The sequence below is a fragment of the Panicum hallii genome, chromosome 3 (assembly GCF_002211085.1).
Source record: "Panicum hallii strain FIL2 chromosome 3, PHallii_v3.1, whole genome shotgun sequence".
In the NCBI taxonomy this organism is placed as follows: domain Eukaryota; kingdom Viridiplantae; phylum Streptophyta; class Magnoliopsida; order Poales; family Poaceae; genus Panicum; species Panicum hallii.
In genome coordinates, this window is record NC_038044.1 from 61,458,144 (window position 1) to 61,483,632 (window position 25,489).

The window sequence follows — 25,489 nt, forward strand, 5'->3', positions numbered from 1 at the left end:
GACAAGCTCTCACAAGTCACACACACAGAAAGCTTTTCCAAGTTTTCTCAAGCAATACAAATCAAAAGTGGACGTAAGGTATTATGCTCCGGCGGCCCGAACCACTATAAATCCTCGTATCTTTCCCGTGTTCATCCGCCCTTTGATCAAGCGCTGCCAGGTCTCCCCCAAACTCTTCCTAAACTAGGATTAGGCGGGTGCAATCCGCCACCCGGCTGGAGATTTACTCCGACAATCCGGATTACTTAACTAACTTTAGTCCGTCACATAGGATATTTGGACACCAATTAAAATTAGAAGTATTAAATATGGATTAATTATAAAACTAATTGTATAAATGAAGATCAATTCATGAGACGAATCTATTAAACTTAATTAATCCATCGTTAGCATGTATTTAATGTAGCACAACATTGTTAAATTATAGACTAATTAGATTTAATGAATCCATCTCGCGAATTAGTCTCCATTTATGCAATTAGTTTTATAATTAATCTATATTTAATATTTTTAATTAGTGTTTAAATATCTGATGTGATCTAGTCCTAAGGAAAGGAGTGGAGATATGGCTGCTGGCACAGCAGGGTGGTGTCTTACCGCACAGGGATGCCGTAGGTACCGCAGGTAAAAGTGAAGTAGTCGGCGCACCGTCTATTTAAATTAAAGCCTTTACGTATGCTCCTGCACTCTGGAATCATCACAATCCCCTGTCAGTGACACGGGGCGAGGTATGAAAAAGCTCCCGTAACCGTACCTCCAATCCGATTCAAGTGAAACAAAGCTACGGAGGAGACTCATTGTGACGGGAAAAGTACTCGGATCCAAACATACTTTTAGCACTGGACACCTTGAGGATGGCAAGCATTTTAGAGAAAAAAACACACGACCGTTCAGTTGCAGCAACTGCCTGGATTACAATATGATTGAGCAAGATAATTTCCAAATTGTATAAAAGCTTACGTTGCCATTGAACAGTGAAGGTTCTGAAATGGTGTAGATCCACCGTGCATTTCTTGCTTTTTTTTCTACTCTACTTGGTAAGTTGGTACTTGTTTTAGAATCTCTGTATGTTTGATGACCCAACTCCGGTCGACAGTGTCCCAAGTTTTTTTTTTTTCTTGATCGTGTAGCAAGTTAAGTCTTGAAATAGTCAGATGCTGCAGGAAACCGAACAGAACAGAACACTGTTGTTTTCAGTCCACCTCACAAGCAAACGCAAGGAGAAAAAATCTTGTCCACTGCTTCACTCAACTTACTGACAGGGAACGCTAATCTTTGCCACTACGGCCGAGATGGGACCATGAGACGAACGCCGCCCTGGTGGACCTGCGACCGTGGACCCCACCTCTCAGTGACTAAGGTCCATGAACGTTTGGCCTAGCAGTTTCTACTGAACTTGTAGGTGCCATCCTCATCAAAGCTTTGCAACGACCCCTGCCATCCCCATCAAAACACACGCTCTCGTTGACATCCAGGAGAGGTGATCTGCTTCACCTCGGAAGCTCAGACACTCTCAAAGAATGCCACAAGGGCATGGTCAGGAAAACTCTCTCTGCGCATATGAATCCTGTGAGATATTTGTGCTGTGACAGTGTTTGTGATTGGATTTTGGCAGATGGTTGAGAAGGGGTGTGAGAGCTGCAGGGAGTGGCGGGAGCACTACTACCGGGAGCACATGGATGTGACCAAGATCCGCTTCTTCAAGTTCATGACCGGAGATTTTGTCCGGGGCATTGTAAGTGTCCACTGTCCCCAGAACCCTGTCAAGTGAATGACTGCTTTGTGTTCTTATATATGTTGTTCAGAAAGGAGATCGTAGAGCTTTTGCAGATTTCACAAAAATATTTGGCTTTTTCATTTGAAAATTGTATCAGTACGTTTTGTGACAGGTACTTGTATTTCACTTCTTTTTCTTAATGATTTTACCTACATATAGTAAAAGAGAAGATACTACTATTACATCGTGAATGCTAAAGTGGTGTTGTGTTACTGAAAGGACTCAAGGAGTCAGCATTCAACAAAAGGAGTAAAGGACATACTACGGGTTCTAATACTTGTATGAATACCTTTTGCTTACAGCGAGTAAAAAAAAGATGGTCTTAAATAATTTTATATTCATTTGCATAATCGCAGCCAGTTAATTCAGAGAATTCTAACAGTTATCGGTTGATTAATGATTATCGAGCAATGAGTTGTTACTCACATTATTAGCTATTACAGCATTATCCTCTGAAAAATATTAGCAGTGTGAGTAATTGGTCCTCATTCTTTTTTCATTCTAGAGCATACCAGCGAAGTTTGTAAAGAATTTCAATGGGCAGATCACCAAAGGGCTTGACCTCAAAGTGCCCAGTGGTGAAACATGGCATGTCTGCGTGGACAAGCGTGACGATGAGCTGCTCCTCACGTCAGGATGGAAGGATTTTGTGAAGGCTCATGAACTAAAGGAGAATGACCTCCTTATCTTCACATGCAGAGGCAACTCTTCCTTTGAGATCTCGATCTTCGAAGCGAGTAGCTGCGAGAAACTGTCTTCCCTCTTCGCCAACAGAATTGGTCCTAATCTGCACAAACATTTGAATGATACAGCGGGTCAACACGCTGAGCCATACACTCTAACCGATTCCGAGGAGGCTAGCATGGCGCCGCAGCTGGTTGGCTCCACACACATGGCTTCTACTTCAAAGAAATATAACTGCAAGACTAAACCAAGTAAGTAGAATTATTACAAGCTGTCAAGCTTCTTCCAGTTTAACACTGACAGTGTCTGTTTATCACTAGCAATTATAATTTGAGATATGTCAATATATGCCTTCTCATTTAAGATTTTGCTTAAACCAAGTAAGTAGAATCATTACAAGCTGTCAAGCTTCTTCCAGTTTAACACTGTCAAGCTAAATAGAAGACCTTAATTTCTTCACCATCAGTGATGTTTTGCTTGGTCAACTAGCTAATTTTAAGCTGATATACATTATGTGCATTTTCATTGCAGGAAAAGAGCCTCAATCCCTAAACAGCAGCAGTTATCATGTGAAACATGAAGGGATTGAGGAAGAGGAGAGTGATGACATGTATGCCGACTCCAAGTTCTACTACTCAAGGATGGCCAATCAGTTTACAGTGGAGGAAAAGGAGAACATTCTCAGTTTGGCTTCCATCCAACCAGAAAATCCTGCATTTGTGGCTGTTCTGCAGAAGAGCCATTGTCAACGCAGGAGCAACTTTCTGGTAACTTAATCATAAGTGAGATTATTTACCTACATAAAATTCTTGACTTGTGAAAGTTTACACCCATGTAATATTTGCCGGTAGTTGATCTGTTCATAGGATGTTTTGATGAAATCTGTTCATAGGAATTAGAGAGAACTTTTTCTCTGTCAAATACAGTAGCTGCAATTTGTCTGAAACAGGGTCCTCCATGTATACATATTACATGGACTGATGTCTCCATTTATACAGAATTTGTAGATATCATGACATTACTATATCACTGTACGCAATCCAATGATGCTGACACGATCACGACGTTCGTGTGTGCAGATCGTCCCCAGTAGATTTGCTGCTGATCATCTCCAGGAAAGAACAGAAGAGATCATACTTTGTAGGCCAAGCAGAAAAGACAAGTGGTCTGTCAGATACTATTACAAGACCTACACCCGGGGCTTCCAAAGCCTGCCGTTTTTCAAGTTTGTGCATGGAAATAAGCTTCGCGAGGGAGATGCCTGCGTCTTCGAGCTGATGAAAGGGGCAAAGAGGGTGACAATGAGGGTCCATGTCATCAGGAAGGTTGGCGACCGGTTTGTTCTGGTAGGCTAAGTTACTGTTCTATATATCCTCCTAGGAGTTGGCATGTACTATGTAGTTTCTGATAATTGTACAGGTGTAGTTTCTGAAGCATGTACTATGTAGACGTAGCACTGGAAACTGAAACTGGAAGTGCCTAGTGTGGCTAGTTCTCCTTGGCTCCTTGCATGGAATGTGCACTTTGTTTCCTGTAAGGTAACCTCTTGAAGCAGTTTGCCGTGTGGGTACCAGAACAAGGTTTAATCTGTGAATGAACAAGGTTTGATCTGTGAATGTGAATGTTTCTATGGTAATAGTACCAATTGATGGTATGGTGGCTTGTGCTTTCAATTTGTGCAGTGCTACTGTCTACACTCTCTAGTCTCTAGTGGTTGCTGCGGCCTCTGTTTTCATCTGCATTTGTGGAAGTTCTGAAACGGTGGCTTTGGTACGTGATGGCGTACTGGTTGGATGGTTTCAAGTGAAAAAAAGAACTGATAAACCAGATATTGAGCACTACAATTTAACTTCATTTAAACTCTCATAAAAAGTTATGGAATTTCCAATGTTAGCTCGTAGGCAAACGTGCGGCTCTGGTTAGCTTCAGATTTCAGACCCTTGACTGAAAGTTTCTCCAAAGCTGGTAGTATCTTTAGCAGCTAAATAGGCAACTGCCACAGATCATAGTAACACTTCACTCGTCTCGGCTTCCCTGATACAGTAATCTTTTTTTTTAAGAAAGCAGGAGCACTGCTAATTCATATAAGAAGGAAGCAGAAGAAGTCTTACAGCAGATTGTGTAATCTTTTTACTGATACAGTAATCTTTTGATACTGTTGTCCCAGAACAACTGAACAAAGGAAACAGTATACGAGCAACCGAGCAGAATGGTGTGACACTATTCAGCTCGCAACCCGACAGACGAGACGAATCTTGTTCACGGCTTCACTCCACCTACTGTCTGCTTTTACCGCTGTCCAAGATGAGTTAAACGCTCTGCCATGGTGAACCTACCGTGGTGACGCTCATCACAGTGACCTAGGTCTAGGAACGCCTGGTCCACGAGAATTTGCTGTACTCGACTTGGTGGTGTACTGTCTCAGAAAAACTTTCTGCTGTATATGAAGTCACTCTGGTCACCCTCATCAGACACACACACACACACACACACACACACACTACTCTCGTTAACATCGAGAAGAGGGGGGCCAGCTTCACCTCGGAAGCTCAGGCTCGCAAGATGCAACAAGAACATGGCCAAGCTTCAGTAAAACTCTATTTTTCTCTCCCTCTGTATCTGATCCTCTGAAATATCTGTGTTGTGAGTTCTGACAGTGTTGTGTGATTGCATTCCGGCAGATTGTTGAGAAGGGGTGCGAGAGCTGCAGGAAGTGGCAAGAGCACTACTACTGGGAGCACATGGATGTGAGCACGATCCGCTTCTTCAAGCTCATGACGGGAGATTTTGCCAAGGGCACTGTAAGTGTCCACAGCCTACTACTCTGTTTGTTTTTAAGGCAAATCTTCCACTGCTAAGTTCTAGAAAACATGCTTAAAATATTACATTACTTTTGTTTTCTAAAACAGATGTTCTAGAAAATATGCTTAAAACAATAAAACATTACAAATTTTGGCAACGAAAAAAATGTGTGTGCATCTGTCATGTCAAAATGGTAATTAGTAGCAGACCTATCATTGCAAGTATTCATTAATTCAATTTTCCCTGTAACTTTTAATAACAAATAACAGGGGGGAAATGAAATAGTCCAACAAGACCATTTGTCAATGTTGAAACCACAAAGTCAAGTAGAGTGAGGGTACATTTCTTATACAAGGTTACAAGCTGTGCTTCTATTAGCTCTTGAAACTTGTGATTGTGGTGAGCACTAGTGAGCTATCCCTGTAAATGGAGATATGTTACTGAAAGGAGCTTAAACAGTAAAAGGAGTAATGGACGCATATATTGCTTTAAATCTCATGTATATATGGGCCCAAATATTATCATACCTAGGAGGCTAGGAGCACTTGTTAGATGGCAAATATATTGTAAGTAATATAATTGTGATATTAATCCTATATACACTTGCCAGGTTTCAGTTAGACTTTTTTTTTTCAAAAGATACGGCAGGAGCTCTGCCGTTCATTATATGGCAAGCTTGTTTCATTAATTTTCAAGATATTTGTTGGTTTTTCGGGGGGTCAAGATTTCTATTATAGATGATTATGAAGCAAATATTGCCCTAATTACTACATTGTCATCATCTGAAACTTAACTATATAATCAAGGAGTGGTCACTTTTTATGTTTTCATCTTTAGAGCATACCAGAGAAGTTTACAAAGAATTTCAAGGGGCAGATCACTGGAGGGTTTGAGCTGAAAGCGCCCAGTGGCAAAACATGGCACATCAGTGTAGATAAGAGTGGAGATGAACTGTTCCTCATGTCAGGATGGGAGGATTTTGTTAAGGCTCATGAACTGCAGGAGAATGATCTCCTTCTCTTCACATGCTGTGGTAACTCTTCCTTTCAGGTCCAAGTCTTCGAAGCAAGTGGCTGTGAGAGAGTGTCTTCTATTTTTGGCAACCGAATTGGTCCTGATATGTGCAAACATGTCAATAATATCGCGGGTCAACATGGTATGCATTACTCTCAGAATGATTCTGAGGACACTACTACACCGTCACAGCTGGTTGGATCCCCTCACAATGCCTCTTCTTCGAAGAAATCAAGTGGGAAGACTAAACCAAGTGAGTAGAAGTAATACAAGTTTGCAGTGCATCACTAGGCATGTTTTGTTTGTTTTGAATAATTTGCACATGGCATGTCTTAAATCTTAATATATGTTGGTGTTGATCATTTTTCAATATATGTGAGCTGATATACATAATGTGCATCTTTCTTGTCAGGTGAGCCTGAAAATCCAAACACAAGCAACTTTATTGTCAATCATTCTGCAATCGGTGATGAGGATAGTGATGACGAATGTGCCAACTCTAACTGCTACTACTCGATGTTTGCCAACCGACTAAGAGATGAGGAAAAGGAGGAGATAATAGGTTTGGCTTCCATCCGACCAAACAATCCTGCTTTTGTGACAGTTCTGAAGAAAAAGCACATTCAGCGCAACAAGAACTCTCTGGTGAGTTATCCGTTCAACTAGAGTAAGTGAAATGATTGAATACAGTACCTACATGAAAGTCCTGATTTCTTTGTAGGTTGTTAACGTTTTGATTTGTTAGAAGCTTTCCTCTTTCAAATGGTAGCTAGTATGGTGAAAATTTGCCAATAGCCACAACTTTTCTAAAAGGAAAAAATAAGCGTTTTAGTCCATCAACTTTGATCCGAGGGTCAAGTTCATCCCTCAACTTTCAGATTGACCAATATCGTCCCTCAACTTTCATTTTTGGGTCAAACTCATCCTTATGCTGATATTATACTCTGTAATAACATGAGATTTTTACAAAAAGTCTTCTTTGCCCTTGCCTCCTTTCCCTTCTAAATTCATTTAGGAGCTGAACATCACAAGTGTTTAATTTGGAACATACAATTTTATTTACCCATGCATCATATTGTATTGCGGACGCATGGAAAGTAAAACTAAAACTTCTTATTGCATAACTACGTACCACCGTATAAAATGTTGCGAAAAATTGAGCGAACAGTGACACGTAAAAGTGGAAATTGGAGAGGGGAAAAAGAAAAACCAAGGGTAAAAAGGACTTTTTACATTTATCTTAGGTTATTATGGAGTATAATATCAGCTTAAGGACGAGTTTGACCTCAAAACAAAAGTTGAGGGACTATATTAGCCAAGGCCAATTTAAAAGTTGGGAGACGGACTTGAACCTTGGGATAAAGTTGAGGGACCAAAATGCCTATTTTGCCTTTCTGAAACTACCAAATGGCAGCTATTTAGGTCATTTGTGTCCTGCCAATCTGACAATGGCCAATACTGAAAATCCTCAGCTACCTCAATGCAGCTAACTGTATATCCCAAGAATTGAATATTTGCAACCCTAACATACTGCTTATAAGGAAATCTTAATCTCACAGTAAATATGTGTCTGTTCTACTTTTATGGGTGATATCTTCATCTACGCTTTAATTCGATAAAATGATGTCATATTATCAGATCATGCTCTGTCCGTACAATGCTGAGATAGCCAATTTAATGTGCAGATCATCCCCTGTAGATTTGCTGCTGATCATCTCGATAAAAGATCACATGATATCATACTTCATAGGCCAAACAGGAAAGGTAAGTGGCTCGTAAGCTACTACTACTCGTGCTACATGCGATCCTTCCAAAACTTGGCGTTTTTCAAGTTTGTGCGCGACAACAAGCTCTGCGAGGGTGACATCTGCGTCTTCGAGCTGATGAAAGGCAAAAGGAGGGTGACAATGGCCGTCCATGTCATCAGAAAGGCCAGTGACCGGTTTATTCTGGTGGGATAAGTTGTGTTGTATCCTCCCAAGAGTTGGCATGTAGGATGTGCTCTTGTACTGGTGAAGTTTCTGCAGTATGTACTATGTAAGAGTAGCACTGGAAACTTAAACTTGAAGTGCCTAGCAATATGCCTTGCTTTGTAGCAAGTGCACTTCTGTATCCTGTAAGTTAAGTTCTTGATGCAGGAGTATGGCTGCTAGAACAAGTTGTGACCTGTGTAATGTAAATGTTTCTAAGCAAATGGTGCCCTAAGGTTATGGCTTGTGCTTTTGTGCCCTGTTCAGTTCTCCCTTCTGCTGAAAATTATTGTACTCGGTTCAGAAGTGTTTGTTCTATAGGAAGTTTCTAAGTTCAGTGGAAGCTTGATTGTGTAGAAACCATGGTGGAATTCGTTGCAGTGATGTGCTTCTCATGCATTGCTGTGAGTTCCGTTTCATTTCTATGTGGTGATTGATGCGTGCAGCTGTTGAAGTTCTGGAATGGTGACATGGCATGTGCTGGCACTCTGAAGTTTCAGCTGAGCTGGTAGGTTTCAGCTTGGTTTTAGGATAATGGAGCCTTATCTCTTGGTGACGCTGTGTAAATAAACTAAATATAAGTCTGAATATTGAACAGCTCTGGTCAAGCAATTATCTAAACTCACACTGATTTTGCTTAATTCTTGTTCGAAACAATCATATCGTGACAACCTAGCTCTTGAAATAGTTGTGTGCTGATAGCAGCTAAACCAAATGTCTTATTTTCTTCCCAGAAGTACCACCAAAAGGAAATAAAGTTTTGTTCACTGTTCTCCGCACTTACTGCCAACTTTATCTTCCCCCAAGATGAGGCAAACTACACCCTAGTGCTCATCGCCCAAAACAATGAAAAGGAAGAATCCAAGTGCATCAGCTACCCTGACCCGCTTGTCAGTGACCAAGGGCAAGGTACATGAACAGTTGGTCACCAGCCTCCAACCAAAGCATATGTCCAATCTCACAGTAACCAGTGACAACTCCTCTCACCTCCATCAAAATACTCCCTCGTTAACATCAAGGTGAACAGAGAGCATCTATGCCTTCCAGAGAATGCAGGATGAGCAAGGTGAGTACTATTTCTATCTTCATCTCCTTCTATCCATCAAATGTGAATGATTCGCGACAAATATATATTAAGAGAAACTTTGCAAGATTTGTGCTGTGACGATGCTCTGTTTTTGCATTGCAGATGATTCACCAGTGGTGTGAGAGCTGCAGGAAGTGGCAAGAGCACTGCTACCTGAAACACATGGGCGCAAGCAAGGTCCGTTTCTTCAAGCTCATGACCGGGGATTTTGCACAGAGCATTGTAAGTATCCATTGTCCTCCCTAGTTGGTAGCTGTTCATGTTGTGCATTACTTAACTGTGCTTGTGCAAATTTGGAGAATATTTTCTGGTTTGTTGCTGGATATGTGTGACAAAAAAGGACACACTTGTGGTTTTATGTTATACCCTCAAGGATGAGTCTATGGAAACTTCTTTTTTATATGAACAGTTATAAATAGTTTACATTAGTCACTGATTTTCTAATTGGACATGGATTTCTTTATATTAGACATATAATCAAGTTATTGACACCATATTCCCCTAAAGGCAACCTAATTGTATTATCTGCCTCCTGTTTTTACCTTAGAGCATACCAAGGAAGTTTGTGAGTAATCTAAATGGGCAGATCACCAAAGGGTTAAACCTGAAAGCACCCAGCGGCGAAACATGGCTCATCGAGGTTGCCAAGAATGCTGATGAGCTGTTGTTCATGTCGGGATGGGATAATTTTGCCAAAGCAAATGAGCTGCAAGAGAATGACCTCCTCATCTTCACACGCAGTGGCAAATACTCCTTTGATGTCCAGATCTTCGACGCCAGTGGCTGCGAGAAAGTGCCTTGTTTCTTCACCAGTAAAAAGGGTCCTTGTATGCACAAGCACTTGGATGGCATAGTGGATCAGCACGCTGAGCACTGCATTTTAAGTGATTCAGATGATTTAAGAATGCCGTTGCGCCTCATTGGATCCCCACACAAGGCATCTACTTCAAAGAAGATGAGTGGCAAGACTAAACCAAGTAAGTAGCAGTACATATCCGTGGTATCCTCACAGACATCTGTTTTGAAGCTTGACAGCACTGGGTTAAAGCTGCGTGCACTCATTAAGTTTATATACAGCTTTCATCATGTGCGATCGATAATGTGTTTTACTCGGTCACATTTTTTTACAGGGAAAGAGCCTGAATCTCCAAGCAGTGGCAGCTACCATATCAAGCCAGAGCCCATCAGCAATGAAGAGCAGAGCGGCGACAGGCTTTTCGATTCCAACTACTATTATTCAAGGTCTGCCAGCAACCTAACTGGTGATGAACGGGATCAGATATTTGGTTTGGCGTCGATTCAACCAGGCAATCCAGCATTTGTGGCTGTCCTGCACAAGACCCATATTGGGCACAAGAACAACTTGCTGGTCAGTTCATATATTCAACTATTAGGATCACAATTGCTTAGATATTTGTTTCATCTTTACTAATTTGTACTTAATTGGTTACTTCCATTTGCAGTCTTTCTTTAGAGGTTTACATAATCAGTATTTAGTATTGTGAACTTTGTAGCTGATGTCTGGCACTCTGACTGCAATGTGCGCTGTGTTCCTACATTTGTTCTATCGTTAACTATGCAGTCAGTGCTGAATCAGTTATGCATTTGCAATGCAGACCATCCACCATGGATTTGCTGCAGATCACCTTGAGGGAAGATCCCATGACATCCTGCTCCTCAGACCAAAGAGGAAAGACAAGTGGTATGTCAGGTACTACCATGCGAGCCACACCAGAGGCTTCAACTGCCGTCGCTGGGTCAAGTTCATCCGCGACAACAGACTGCGCAAGGATCACATCTGCATCTTTGAGCTGATGAAAGGCGCGAGGATGACAACAATGGTTGTCCATGTCCTCAGGAAGGTTGATGGAAGGCTTGTCCTGGTGGCCTAAGTTCATGTATCCTAGTTTGCTATGTTGTATCATGTGTAGCTTTGTGCTGTATTTTATGTACGTCTGTGCCACTGAAGAACTCAACTCAAAGTAGGCACTGGTGCCTGCCATGATATCATGAACTCTAAAGCAAATGGTTTCGTCACCCATGAGTATTTCTGGAGACAACTTTTCAGAGGCCAACAACTGACTTTAAGCAATATGGGACAGTAAAATATCTCAGGAGGGGCAAAATGCAGATCCCAGATTTGTGCCCTCATCAACGAATGATAAGCAACTCCAGATGATAATGCAAACTGCGCTGACACCTCATGCAAAGGTACACAAAGGCGGTAGTAACACTATAATTTAACAGGTCAACTGAAATTTGACACCAAAGAATCTCAGCAGACGTATGACATCACAAACCGTAGAAAGAAAATACAAGTCCACGGGCACACGCCATGCCATGTAGCATAAAATTTATTTCAGTCTAATCTAGAAACCTAAGGAGGAAACTGGCTAATGCTGGGTAAAGTCATCTAACTTTGCAGTAGATGAAATGCCAGAATAGCTTTCCAAAAGATATCTCTTTTATCCTTTCAAAAGGATGGAATCTACACAACAGCTTCAAGTACCTGCAAAATTGCAGCATCACATGATAAGCAAAGGCTTGGAAAATTTCGACCTTACTGTAATAATATGAGATAACGAACTGCAAATGGAGAAATTTATGTGAAGTCAAGAACTGCAAATGGAGAAATTTGAAAAAGCTTCTGGGCTCGGAAATACAAAAATGAAACATCAAGGCACAAATAGGAACCAATCAGGGCACACAGTAAGCATACGAACAGGAGAGAAGATTCTTGTTGCTCCACATTTGAGCAATCAAGACAAAGTACCACACTGACAGAAACAGTACAAACCTCAAATAAACTAAGTCAAAGAAAATAAATTTTAAGACTGAAACAATTGGAACTATATTAGACACCAGCAAAGGAGGGCAACCTTCATGTGTAATCAAGGAGCAACAGAAAGGACTGAATACACTCATCACTCAAGAACTCTGGAAACATAGGAACAATTGCTTTTTTAAGGAGCAAACCCTAGTGGGGGAATGAGATCAGTGGAGGAAGGAAGCCTGTGGCGAGCTGCAGGAGCTATGCAGCTATAGAAGCTGCTGGCTGAATGGAAAAGCTAGCGCCTGATCTGGTCATGTTTTGGTCATGGCTATTTGGTGCGTGGCACATCTGCTTTTTCCTTAACATGTGATGTTTTGAACTGGATCCTATAGACCATTGAGTATTTCTTTTTCTATAACGAACTGAAACACAGCTCTCCCACGCTTTCTGGCAGAAAATAAACACAAAAAAGCAATAGATATCCAACAAAAAATAGGATATTAGACATAGGTTGCATGACTTATGGCGTTGGCACTACAGAATGATTCTGATTTGTCATTTATAATCTGAAATGTTTCACAGTGAATTACTAATTGGTCCAGTTCTGTCAAAAGTCCGGCTTAGGATGAATGAGAAAAACAGGATTACCAAAAGAGTACATGCTTCAAATCAGCACCTTTGGCAGGCTCTACAATGGCCTCTCTTGCATCACCCATCCTTTCCAGTTCCTAACAAATCCCAACCATACCCTCAATCAACTAAAGTTTCAATGTTGTGCAAATATTTATCTTATTCGAGTACAAATACAAAGGAACAGTGGTGCAATGGAGCAAATTTAGTTCAAATTAGCATAAAACCAAACTCTAGATGCCAGATATAGATAAATCTGCATCAGTGTAGGGATCTCATGCTTCAGAATGATGATAAAAGGAATGCAATGCAATACACAAAGGCTAGTGAAGAATCATAACACAAGCAAGGCATCCAAGCAATAGTGTTCTAACAGCCAAAGCAGCACTCAATGTACTTCCTATATTCAGAATAACTCCCAACTTACAACTAGTCAAATATACTCGTGTAATTGAGGATTCAATGGGTAAATGGGGAAAAGAATTGGGAGAAGGGGGACCTACATCATTCTAGGAGCAAGGTCCCCATCAAGTTGTACAGCCTCCAGCATCAACCATCTTTCCCACTCCCTATAAAATCCCAATTTTAATCTCCTTAAATCAGCTCCACTTGATTTTGTTATAAGAGTAGAAAATAAAGCACGCATTGCAATAACCCCTAGCGCAGCCCTGCATTGCTTGAAGTTCAACTTTAAAAGCGGCAGCTAAGTTTCTATTAGTTACTGTAGTTTTATGATCCTAATTCCTATTATTCAAATACCATGCAATCAACAACATAACTAGATTCACTTTAACTACCACCACATTCTATTCCTAAGCCACACTTGTTTCAAACCATGAAACAATTCAGTGGTTAAATGGATCTATAACAGACATCCATTTAGTAGCCCAAGTGAATTTCGCAGGCTATCAACAGAAACAAGCACAGATCAACGCTGCAACACAAAAATTCGGCGCGGCATCTATCCAGGTGGTATTAAAGGTGCAGTCTTTAAAGTCAGATTATGCAATGCAAGTGACAATACACCATGCAGCAACACGACTACCAGCTTGATCAGCGATCTTAACAAGCGTGGCGGAAGAATGTTACCCTGTGAGAGCTCGCAGCACGCCCGCGCGCTGGCCCCCGGGTGCGCCGTGAGGCGCGCCATCACCGCCGCCACCGTCACCGGGGACCCCATCAACGACGCCAGAGGCCTGCGCACGCGAAACCATCCACCGAGTCAGAATCACCGCCTCAGCGCTCCACCGGAATGCACTACGGGGGGAGGAGCGGAGCGCTCCATCGCTTACCGCGCGGATGGGAGCGGGGCGGAGGAGGTGGTGAAGGCGGACGGGACGCGGCGGCGCGGGGCCGCGAACGGGAGCGGGGCGCGTAGGCGGGCGGCCGCTGGCGCGGCGGCCGGGCGGCGCACGGCGGCGAGGACGGTCCGTGTGGCGTGGCCGCGCCACGCCATTGCTAGGGTTTCGGAGGAGGGGGAATGGGAGGAGGTGGGGAACGGGGGAGAGGGTGGCGGCGGTGAGGGTATAGGGTTTTATTTATGAGGCTTGTACAGGAAAAATGTCGTGGGCCGGATTCTGCAGAAATTGGGGCCCCAATTAAGTAACCAACTATTGGGCTTTAATTCTTTGCAAAACTTGCTGGGCCTTGACGGTCTCATGTAACAGGCTCCTGTTGGGCGGTCCCACCTATCAGGGCTCCATGCAGTGTAAGCACTCCTCTTGGACTATAAAAAGAAGAGTGCACCAGTTAGAACTCAAGCTAAGTTAGCATCCAGGCATATACAGTCAATACAAGTTCTAAGTGGACGTAGGGTGTTACGCTCCGGCGGCATGAACGACTCTAAAATCCTCGTGTTGGGCGGTCCCACCTATCAGGGCCCCTCGCAGTGTAAGCACTCCCCTTGGACTATAAAAAGGAGAGTGCACCCGTTAGAACTCAAGCTAAGTTCAAGCTAAGTTGCATCCAGGCATACACAGACAATATAACTCCCAAGTTGACGAAGGGTGTTACGCTCCGGCGGCCTGAACCACTCTAAAATCCTCGTGTCATTCCTGCGTTCATCCACCCATCGATCAAGCGCTCCTAAGTCTCCTCCAAACCTATCCTTAACTAGGATTAGGCGGGTGCATTCCGCCACCCGGCTGGAGATTTCCTCCGACATTTGGCGCGCCAGATAGGGGGCTAGGTTTGGTTGGCGCTTTGTCGAAGCTCAAAACTGCAATGGCGTAGGAAAATGGTCATCACGACCTCCTGTTGGGTGAGGAAGTGGCATCCATGATGCCACACGCCTCACGCCGTTCTACGTCCAGGGCGGCAGCGCGTGCTGCGGAGCGGGCCTCCGCGGCCCAATCGGTGCCCGCACCGAACGGGCCGCTCGTGGCAGCCAGGGAGTTGCTTCGCAACTCTCCTGATGAGGCGGCCTCGCCTGACGCCCAGAGGCAATGGCGTGACAACGTCGACCGCCTCCTCAACCTGGCGCAGGCTTCTCCAGGCTCAGGGGGGGGGGTCTGTGTCCAGGCCACGCCGTCGCCAGGGCGGCGCATCCGGTTCTGTGCACTCACCATCGGTGAGGAGTGCACGGACAGAGGACCTTCGGGCGGAGCTCAACCGCAGACGTGCAGGAGAGGACGCCCGTGTCTCCATTGAGCGGGCGCGCGGTCGCCAACTCAACATCAAGGGTCGTGACCTCGATGCCGAACTTGCTGCGGTAGCATCGGTGCCGCAGGGACCTGTCTAGACATCGGTGTCCGGGGTGGGCTGCGCAGCGCTCGCGGACCACCTTCGCGCGGTCGCCTGGCCGTCCAAGTTTCGGCCACACCTGCGGAGAAGTACGACGGGACTTCCAACCCGTCAGAATTCCTGCAGGTCTACATCACCGCCATCATGGCGGCTGGAGGTAACGAAGCTGTCATGGTAAGTTACTTCCATGTAGCCTTGACTGGGCCAGCCCGGACTTGGCTCATGAACCTCACTCCAGGGACCATCCGGTCCTGGGGTGAACTTTGCGCACAGTTCACGGTGAACTTCGCCAGTGCGTACCAGCAGCATGGTGTGGAGGCCTACCTCCACGCTGTAAGGCAACAACCCGGAGAAACCCTCCGGGCCTTCATCTCCCGCTTCACCAAGGTGCGTGGAACCATCCCACGTATCTCCGATGCATCTATCATCACGGCCTTCCACCAGGGGGTCCGTGACGAGAAGATGCTGGAGAAGCTGGCGACTCATCAGGTGGAAACCGTCACAACCTTGTTCGCCTTGGCGGACAAATGCGCCAGGGCTGCAGAAGGCCGTGCATGGCACTCTGCAACCCAGGCAGGACCCGCCCAGACGAGCGGGCCCAGTGTCACTGCCCCTGGCAGCGGCAAGAAAAAGAATAAGAAGAACCGTGGCTTTGACAAGTCACGAATCGGGGGTCCGGCCGTTGCTGCTGCGACGACCGGGGGCCAAAACTCCCGAGGAAAGCGCCCATGACAACAGCGCACCGACCCCGGGTCATGCCCTGTTCATCCTAGGGCTCGCCACAGCGCCACCGAGTGCCGCGAGATCCAAAAGCTCGCGGAGCACCTTAGCAAGAGGAAAAACCAAGCCTCAAGGGAAGGCTCCTCCCCTCCGCGGCGGTCCGGCAAGGAGAAAGCCTCCGATGCCGATGCAGCCGCGACGGAGCGGGAGTTGGGTATCAAACCCCCAACAAAGATCTCAAGGGTCTCTTCCACCAGTCCGACTCCGAGTCTGGTGGAGACGAGTGCCACAAGAAGCTGTACGTCATGTACGGTGGCAGTTCGGAGCTCGTCTCCCGCCGAGACGTCAAGACCCTTCGCCGAGAAGTCCTCTCGGTGAAGCAGGTGGCACCGAAGGCGGCACCCCACCAGCGGTGGAAGAACATCACCATCTCCTTCGGGCCATCTGACTGCCCGGAGACCATGGCGGGCGCAGGTGTCTTGCCGCTGGTCACGGCACCCACCATCTCCAACGTCCGCCTCCACCACGTGCTGATCGACGGAGGTGTAGGCCTCAGTGTCATCAGCTACGCAGCGTTCAAGCACCTGCAGATCCCGGAGTCCAAGCTGAATCTTTCGTGCCCATTCTCCGGAGTGGGCCCGGATCCTGTGTACCCAGTAGGGACCATCTCCCTGCCGGTTACATTCGGGACGGAGGACAACTTCCGCACCGACAACGTGCAGTTCGAGGTTGCGGAAGTTAACCTCCCCTTCAACGCCATCATCGGCAGACCGGCCCTGTACCGGTTCATGGCCGTGGCCCATTATGGGTATCTGGTCCTGAAGATGCCTTCTCCGGCAGGCGTCCTCACCGTCCAGAGCGACCGGGCTACTGCCGTCGTGGCGGTTGAAAAGCTCCACGCGCTGGCAACAGGAGTTGCCCCCGCAGCCGGCGCCGAGGGGTCCGACCCCTCATCCTCGCGTGCCAAGGCCCTGGCCAAGGCACCCAAGGTCCGTCCGTCTGATACAGACGATGTTCCCGTGAAGACCATCCAGGTTGGAGCGGAGGCCTCCCAGACCACCCGCATCGGTGGGAATCTGGGAGAGAAATAGGAAAGCGCGCTTATCGCCTTCCTCCGGGCAAATGTCGATGTGTTCACCTGGGAACCGTCACAGATGCCCGGGATCCCTAGGGAGGTGATTGAGCACCATCTGAAGATCCGCCCCGACGCCAGGCCGATCCGGCAGAAGCCACGCAAGCAGTCCATCGAGCGGCAAAACTTCATCCGTGAAGAGGTCCGCAAGCTGCTGCAGGCTGGCTTCATCGAGGAGGTCTACCACCCAGTGTGGTTGGCCAATCCAGTTGTGGTCCCGAAGGCTAACAGAAAGCTTCAGATGTGCATCGACTACACCAATCTCAATAAGGCATGTCCAAAAGACCCTTATCCACTTCCACGAATAGATCGGATTGTAGACTCCACCTCCGGGTGTGATATGCTGTCCTTCATAGATGCCTATTCTGGTTTTCACCAAATCAAAATGGCTGGGGATGATAGGAAGCATATTGCTTTTGTAACAGTGGATGGTCTCTATTGTTATATAGTGATGCCTTATGGATTGCTTAATGCACTACCCACCTTTGCTCGTGCAATGAACATCACTTTAGGTGATTTGGTTAGAGATATAGTGGAGGTGTATGTTGATGACATCGTTGTCAAGACTAGAGAATCAAATTCCCTCCTAGAAAATTTAGCTCAAGTCTTTGACAAGCTGCGCGCGACCTCCACCAAGCTTAACCCCGAGAAATGCGTTTTTGGTGTGTCGGCAGGTAAGCTCCTTGGTTTCCTGGTCCTCCACCGTGGGATCGAAGCCAACCCAAATAAGATCCGGGCAATCGAGGCAATGAGACCCCCTGCACGCCTCAAGGACGTACAGAGGCTGACGGGGTCCCTTGCAGCTCTCAGCCGCTTCATTTCAAGGCTGCCAGAGAGGGCGCTACCCTTCTTCAAACTGATGAGGGGGTCCGGTCCATTCGCATGGACTGAAGAGGCACAACAAGCCTTTCAGGAGATGAAGCAGTACCTCACTTCCTTGCCGGTGCTGGTTGCACTGGACCCAGGTGAGACACTGTTTTCTTTATCTTACAACAACGACTGAAGTAATCAACATGGTGCTGGTTGCTGAGAGGTCTGAGCAGCTCCAGCAGGGGGCCCCTGCGGGTTCTCTCACTGGGGAAGGAGGTCCGACCTCTACTAGTGAGTCAACCGGCCCAGCTTCGGGAGGTCCGGTCGGGTCCCGACCCGAGAAAACACCAAGCGACTTGGGGGCCAGCGAGTCCCCAGCACATGAAGAAGGACCAGGTCCGACAGGCAAAGTCAAGACCGTCCAGAAGCCGGTCTATTATGTCAGCGAGGTCCTTCATGAGGCAAAGGCCAGGTATCCTTAGACGTATAAGCTCCTTTATGCTATCCTTGTTGCGTCCAGGAAACTCCGTCATTATTTCCAGGCTCACAAGATTGTGGTGGTGACCTCCTACCCGTTGAGGGCTGTCGGAGGAAATCTCCAGCCAGGTGGCGGAATGCACCCGCCTAATCCTAGTTAAGGATGGGTTTGGAGGAGACTTAGTAGCGCTCGATCGATGTGCGGATGAACACAGGAAGGGCGCAAGGATTTTAGAGTGGTTCGGGCCGCCGGAGCGTAACACCCTACGTCCATTTGGGAGTTGTATTAATTGTGTAAGTATGGATGGAACTTAGCACGAGCTTGTGTTCGTGTGTGTCTATCTTGAACCTTATCTTCTAACGAGTGCAGTCTCCCTTTTATAGTCCAAGGGGAGTGCTTACACTGTACGGGGCCCCGACAGGTGGGCCCGGCCAACAGGAGCCTGTTCTATAAGAGATATGGAGACCTTCATCTCCAGCTCCTCTCCGTAGTCTTCTCAATCGGGAAGTTGACGTGCGTATCTACAGCTAGGATATGGCCGTGTGCTGCCTTGCAAGCACAGTGACTGCTGTCAGTGTTACCCAACAGTGGTGCCGTGCTGCCACTGTTGGGTGAGATCCTGTCAGGCGAAGGGCAGCGCTGACCCGCCGCGCCGTTACCTCCGCATGCACTGTGGCAGCGCACGCCTCGGCTCTCCTGTTACAGGCCATCATCACGCCGTGTGCGGCGCTATGATGGGACTGTACGCCGCCTGCTCACAATATACGGTGACGGGACGCGCCGCCTTGGAAACAGGCGGGCTTACCGTGGTGTCAGCCTACCTGCCCCGTGTGTCAGTGGCAGGCCACACATTTTGACTTGGGCGTACCCGGTCCAGCTACCGCATTAAATGCCGGTAGGTGGGTTGGGGACCCGCAAAGGGCCTCTTGCCACAGGCACGTGGCAGGGCCAGTCCCGCTCCCTCCGCAGGGGCAGCACGTGGCGGCACCGGACCCCTTCCCGGGGGGAGTGGGGTCCGAGACCCTGAGGCCGGTTGGAGCGGTCTGGCCCGTGATGGTCTGGCCATCACACGTGGCAGCCCCGAACCTCCGTGGGGAGTCCGGGTCCGCGGGGGTTACCCGAGGGCTCCCTGCCTTCACGGGCACATGGAGGCCCCGGACCTCTAAGAGCACGGGGAGAGTCCGGAGACCATGATCCCAACTATCAGGCCCGGGCCGTACGTCACGTCACCCAGAAGATGAGGGGGAGATTACGGATGGTGAGACGCTAAGGGCCTGGACACCGTAGCAGGAGGTACTCCTGTCCGTATGTACCGACAAGGGCCATGCTCCACAATTCCAACGCCACGGGCAATATCGCCAAGTGGGCAGCTGAGCTTGCCGGTTTCCAACTTGACTTCCAGCCGCGTCACACCATCAAGAGCCGGATCCTTGCTGATTTTGTTGTGGAATGGACACCAGCACCAAGCGTCCCAAGGGGTCCGGACCACGGGTCGGACTCCCCACGTCTGGAAGCCAGGGCACCGGTGTTCACCGGACCCCACTGGACGCTCTTCTTCGACGGGTCCGCCCGCAGCAAGAAGGCAGGGGCAGGCGTGGTCCTCATCGACCCACATGGCGAGCAGTTGGAGTACATGGTACACCTCGACTTCGGGGCCACCAACAACATGGCGGAGTATGAGGCCTTAATCTTTGGACTCACGGTGGCTCTGTCCCTGGGGGTCCGGGAGCTCCTAGTCAAAGGAGACTCCCAACTCGTCATCAGGCAGGTCCGGGGGGAGTGTTGCTACAACAATCCCCAGCTCGCAGCCTACCTCATTCATGTGAGGAGGCTGGAGGCGGACTTCGATGTGCTGGAACTGCAACATGATCCACAGGAAGGCAACTCAGCAGCTGATGCACTCTCCGCAACCGCATCGACTCAGGCACCCGTGCCGGAGGGAGTTTTCGAAAGACGTCTGCTGAAGCCTTCTGCCCAGCCTGCCGAACTGGGCGAAGGGGGTCGGACTACCACCTCGAAGCTAGCGGCCCCGACGGCACTCCATCCGTGGAGCCTGCCAAGGGTTGTGTGCTCCCTCGAGGGTCCCGAAGACCTCAGGGAGCCACGCCCAGTTTCTCAGTAAGGTCCTGATGCATGGATCTCCAAGGTCCGGGACTACCTGAAAGATAATTTCCTTCCTGAAGACCAAGCATCTGCTGAGCGCATAGTCCGGATGGCTAAGCGTTACACGGTGGTAGAGGGGATCTCTACCGCCGTGGCGCCAACGGCATCCTCATGCGGTGCATCACCCAGGAAGAGGGCCGCGACTTGCTCGCGGAGATCCATGGAGGCGAGTGCGGAAGTCATTCTTCATCCCGCATACTGGTCGGTAAGTCCTTCCGGCATGGTTTTTACTGGCCGACAGCGCTCCAGGATGCAGCTGAGTTGGTAACGTCTTGCAAGGCATGCCAGTTACATGCAAAGTAGATACACACTCCAGCTTAGGCACTGCAGATGATTCCTCCCTCTTGGCCCTTTGCTGTATGGGGGTTGGATATCTTGGGACCTTTCCCTAGGGCCGTTGGCGGATACCGGTACCTATACGTCGCCATTGACAAATTCACCAAGTGGCTGAAAGCAACCCCGGTGGTCAACATCACCAAGGCGTCAGCGACTGCCTTCCTCAAGTCAATTGTATGCCGGTTTGGGGTCCCGAACCGGGTCATCACCGACAATGGGACTCAGTTCACAAGCCAATACTTTTAGGAGTACTGTGAAGACATTGGCATCCAGCTCTGTTTCACCTCATTGGCGCATCCTAGGAGCAATGGCCAAGTTGAGCGGGCTAATGCTGAGATCCTCAGAGGGCTCAAGATTCGGACCTACTGCGATCTTAAGAAACATGGCACAAAATTGATTGATCAGCTTCCGAGTGTGCTATGGGGGAACCGAACCACACCCAGCCAGGCAACTGGGGAAACCCCTTTCTTCCTGGTCTACGGGGCCGAAGCGTGCCTTCCCCCGGAGATCACCATGGGCTCTCTACGAGTCCAAGCTTTTGATGAGGACTTGCAGGAACAGCAGTGTCACCAAGACGTGGACCTCGTCGACGAGCGAAGGTGGCGAGCAGTAGTCCGAAACGTACGGTACAACCAAGCACTCCGGCGCTATCACCAACGGTTCGTGCGTAGTAGGGAGCTCCGGGTTGGGGATCTAGTCCTAAGGCGAATCCTGAACCGAGAGGGCCTGCACAAGCTCTCCCCCAGCTGGGAGGTGCCCTTCAAGGTGACAAAGGTGTGCCGACCCGAATCTATTCGTTTGCTACAGAAGAAGGCATGCAGCAACCCAATCCATGGAACATTGAGCACCTCTGTAAGTTCTATCCCTAGGGCCTAGTTGAGGGGAAATTTTTCCTTTGTAATTGGTAGCATCACTGTGCGTACCAGGGCAGTGGAGGTCCGCCCTCGTAAACCCGGCCCCTGGCATACATCGCACAATTCTTCTGTACCAATTCATTAAGGAAAGATTTGTTCTCAGTGTGTCCTTGAGTCTTATGCGATTCTATTTTTTCTTTGCTTCTCGCTACACTAACCCCCCCACGTGGTCTTTCACATCTGTGACGTCCCCGAGGCCTTTCTTGAGTTGCTACGCTGTGTCTCTGTCCCAGGACCTCTGTTTCGCAGGAGAAAAGGAATCGGACACCTGGGAACTGGCTCCAGGGAGGCGTGCTCGTTCTTTGCTGGGGTCCAGGGTTGTGTAGCCGCTTAGCCTGGTTCTGCACCCTAAGCCTACACGCCCTGCCCCCCTAGGGCGAGTACCATTGTACCTCGAACCACGGACTCGGGGGCCGGGACCCCTTTAATCCCCGAACCTAGGCCCTGGTGCTTTGACTCGCTGCGCAACTCAGAAGACCCTCGCTGGTAAGTCCGGGACCTCGTGGGGACGTCTACTAAGCGTCGATCCTAAGTCATATGCAGGACCTTGGTTCTATGGCAGCTAGTCCCGACCTATCACGACTACCTCCCAAGGGGTCAAGGGACCTCGGAACGTTTGAGAACACATTACAGGATCGGCAGTTGGAAAAACAGCTAAGTTTTTTTGCTTTTTCCGCAACATATGGACGCAAGAAACTCTTAGATGCATTACAGTTAATGTACACAATATACATTACATCATAAAGTTATATTACAAAAACAACAAACAAAAAAATACTACTTCTATTCTGCTTGTGGTCCGGAGGAAGCTTCTCCCTTTGTAGGTTCGGGACGACGCTGAACACGGGTCGCCACCATATCCGCTGCTTCTTGCACACTCTCCTGTGCAGTGGCCGCCGTCGCCGGGACCGGACCGACCAAAATTAGAGTCATCGGGCAGGAGAGGTAGTGGCTCCGAAGGCAGGTAAGGATGTACTCCGCCATCCCTCGGGCGATCGCCCGTCCCTCTGTCTCCAGGAGGTCGAAGATGGCGGCCTCCATGCGTCGAAGTTGCTCGGTGGTGGAATTCAGCGCCGGGAGGACAGCTCCGAGTGAGGGTGGGGTCTCCATGACCTGGATGGGACTTAGCCCAAGTGCATCTAGGGTGGGGTTCACTTCACCGACCCACCTCACGATTCGGCCGATGCTGGCGCTCCGCTCCTGTAACGCCCCGGTTTTCATCTTCTAATTAAGCGAGGTCAATCAAGATCAGATCAGCTAGTTGACTAATTAATCAACCAGCTAAGCAAGCAAGTAAATAAGAAAAGATGAATAATTTCCCTTGGGCTAGGCCCTTCTGCTCTCTCTCTCCTGCCGACCAGCCTGCTCCGCCTTTCTTTTCCCACAAGCAGCTCGATGCTACTCCATTCATGCGTCGTCTTCTTCCTGGCAACTTTGATGCATGCTGCTGCTTCTGCTACTATCATCGTTGCTGGCCTTTCTTCTTTCTTCCTCTCGTAACAGCACAGTGCTGCCCATGTCACTTTCCTCTTGCTCTACACCGGCATCCTTGCTGCTGCTGCAAATCAACGCCACCTCCTCGCTGTTTGCTGCCTTGCTGCCCTCCGTTGCAGTGACTTTCTCCAAGTCCAACACCCCGCTGCAGCACCAAGCAACGCCACTTGACCTGCTGCCGCTCGTCGTCGTTCGCACGGCACGCCAAGGCAAGAATCCCACTGCTGCCCGTCGCTGCTGCGTTGCCTCGCTGCCCAGCTCCTCGTGGCCACCGCCCGTCGTGACGCCGCATGCGCGTGCCGGTCAGCGACCAAGCCGAGCATCCCGCCGTCGCGATTCTCCATGCCGCCGAGCGTCTCGCTGCCCCACCTAACCCGTCACCTCGCTGCTCCCCATCTTGTCGCGGCGCCGCGTGCTCGCGCACCTCGAAGCTACAGCGGCAAGCCGCGCCTTTCGCCGCTCGCCCACGTGCTCGGTGCGCCGCGAGTCCCCGCTACACTGGCGACCAGCGCTGCACGCCGCTGCACTCCCGTCTATAAAAGCCACCGTGAGCTGCCATAGAAACCCCCTGCCGCGCCGTTCTTGTTCGTTCATCTTGCTGGTAAGAGCCGAGCCCTTCTTTCTTTTCTTTCTTCCCCATTGAGCCACCAAGTGCACCATCGATCTCCCTGCTGGAGCTACGCCGGCCAGCCCAGCCACCCAGCGAGCCTTCCCTCCACCCGAGCCACCTGCCCAGCCTGCAGCCGAGCCAAGAGCCCTTCTTCCCCGAGCCCTCCGCATGTGCCCATGGCGCCGCCCGCGGCGACTCGTCGCTAGCCGATGGCAGCCCCTCCCTGCCACAGCCGAGCCTCCCCACACGTTCCTTGTGCCCTGCACCACGTCCTAGTGCCCAAATCCCAGCCGGAAACAACCCGACACGCGGACTCCTATGCGCAGCCATGCTGTACCGACCTTCGGCGGTGAACTGACACTGTTCCGGCCATCTTCCGGCCAGGCCGACCCCACCAATAGCTCCGCGTCGTCGATACCTTCCCCGGCATCATGTCCTCTTGACCCCTAGAGCCCCGAGTTCGCCGGCAGTGAGCTTTCCGGCGAACTCCTCTGCTGCCCGACCCACCTCCAGCGATGAGCTGGCACCTCTCCGTTCAACTTCCGGTGATGCCGAACCCACCATAAGATTCGTCTCTTCGAGATCTACACCGGCATGTAGTCCTCCTTGACCCTAGTCCCCGGACCTCGCCGGCAGCGAGGAAATCGGCGAAATACACTGCTGCACAGCCAATCTCCGGCGACCAATCCCCACGCGGTGCACCTGGTCCGCGGTGGACCGCCCTCACACCCCCCCCACGCTGGTCCATGGCCCGTGAACTTAGTCCGCAGCACAGCAACCTTTCTCTTTTTCTTTTTCGCTTTTCTTTTTCCAGAAACCTTGAGAAATTCATATCTTCTTCGTTTTAACTCCGATTTCGACGATTCTTTTTTTAAAATTCATCTAAAATCAAACTCTATCATATGAAACCAAATTAGTGCAATTTCATGATAATTGATTGTATTGTTTGCATGGATTCTCGTGCGCTTGCGTCGACCCGAAGCAGAGCCCGTCCCGGAGCAGGACCAGGGGCCAGGAGACCAGGAGCGCGGCGACGCCGGCGACGACGAGAACGAAGGCAAGTTTCACCGACCCTTTGATCATGTTGAACCCAAGTGAGGCTACCTGTAGAAGCCTGCATTATAGGATCCACATGAGATATTGAGCCGAGTGATTGAGTGAACCCCCCCCTGCATGAGCTTTGCTTGCATATTGCTATGATGTCTTGCATGATCATACTTGGTGCCCTTGGATATTTGATGATGGAATGGTATGGGATGTGAGACCAGGGCAGATGGGTGAGTTGGGAGTAAGCGCTACCGTGGTGGTAGACTTACGTGCGAGTGCCACCTTGGTGGTGGACTCGAGTTGGAG

General features: G+C 48.9%; 4 protein-coding genes across 7 annotated transcripts; 3 read left to right on the top strand and 1 right to left on the bottom strand.

The window, feature by feature from the left end:
- The first annotated feature begins 1,440 nt into the window (after nt 1–1,440).
- Nucleotides 1,441–4,085, top strand: LOC112886612 (B3 domain-containing protein Os12g0592300-like). Its single transcript, XM_025952558.1, has 5 exons — nt 1,441–1,536; nt 1,616–1,735; nt 2,283–2,712; nt 2,993–3,228; nt 3,541–4,085. The coding sequence occupies exons 1-5, from the start codon at nt 1,534–1,536 to the stop codon at nt 3,814–3,816; spliced, it is 1,065 nt and encodes a 354-aa protein (XP_025808343.1). The 5' UTR covers nt 1,441–1,533; the 3' UTR covers nt 3,817–4,085.
- Nucleotides 4,086–5,023: 938 nt separating this feature from the next.
- Nucleotides 5,024–8,471, top strand: LOC112886614 (B3 domain-containing protein Os12g0592300-like). Its single transcript, XM_025952559.1, has 5 exons — nt 5,024–5,050; nt 5,143–5,262; nt 6,101–6,530; nt 6,690–6,922; nt 7,963–8,471. Exons 1-5 carry the CDS (start codon nt 5,024–5,026, stop codon nt 8,236–8,238), a joined length of 1,086 nt encoding a protein of 361 aa, XP_025808344.1. The 3' UTR covers nt 8,239–8,471.
- Nucleotides 8,472–9,289: 818 nt separating this feature from the next.
- On the top strand, nt 9,290–11,288 carry LOC112886610 (B3 domain-containing protein Os12g0592300-like). Its single transcript, XM_025952556.1, has 5 exons — nt 9,290–9,313; nt 9,437–9,556; nt 9,882–10,311; nt 10,465–10,703; nt 10,951–11,288. Exons 1-5 carry the CDS (start codon nt 9,305–9,307, stop codon nt 11,224–11,226), a joined length of 1,074 nt encoding a protein of 357 aa, XP_025808341.1. The 5' UTR covers nt 9,290–9,304; the 3' UTR covers nt 11,227–11,288.
- Nucleotides 11,289–11,513: 225 nt separating this feature from the next.
- Nucleotides 11,514–14,266, bottom strand: LOC112886615. Of its 4 annotated transcripts, none has more exons than XR_003227407.1 (4): nt 14,030–14,266; nt 13,827–13,933; nt 12,756–12,835; nt 11,514–11,843 (listed from the first exon to the last, which is right to left on the bottom strand). XR_003227407.1 is itself a non-coding variant. In XM_025952561.1 (4 exons), exons 1-3 carry the CDS (start codon nt 14,191–14,193, stop codon nt 12,816–12,818), a joined length of 291 nt encoding a protein of 96 aa, XP_025808346.1. In that variant the 5' UTR covers nt 14,194–14,266; the 3' UTR covers nt 11,514–11,843; nt 12,784–12,815. The 4 variants fall into 4 exon arrangements, 3 of the variants coding, with proteins under 3 accessions (XP_025808346.1, XP_025808345.1, XP_025808347.1); XM_025952561.1 differs by having other exon boundaries at nt 12,784–12,835; XM_025952560.1 differs by lacking the exon at nt 12,756–12,835 and adding an exon at nt 13,241–13,306.
- Between the last annotated feature and the right edge of the window lie 11,223 nt (nt 14,267–25,489).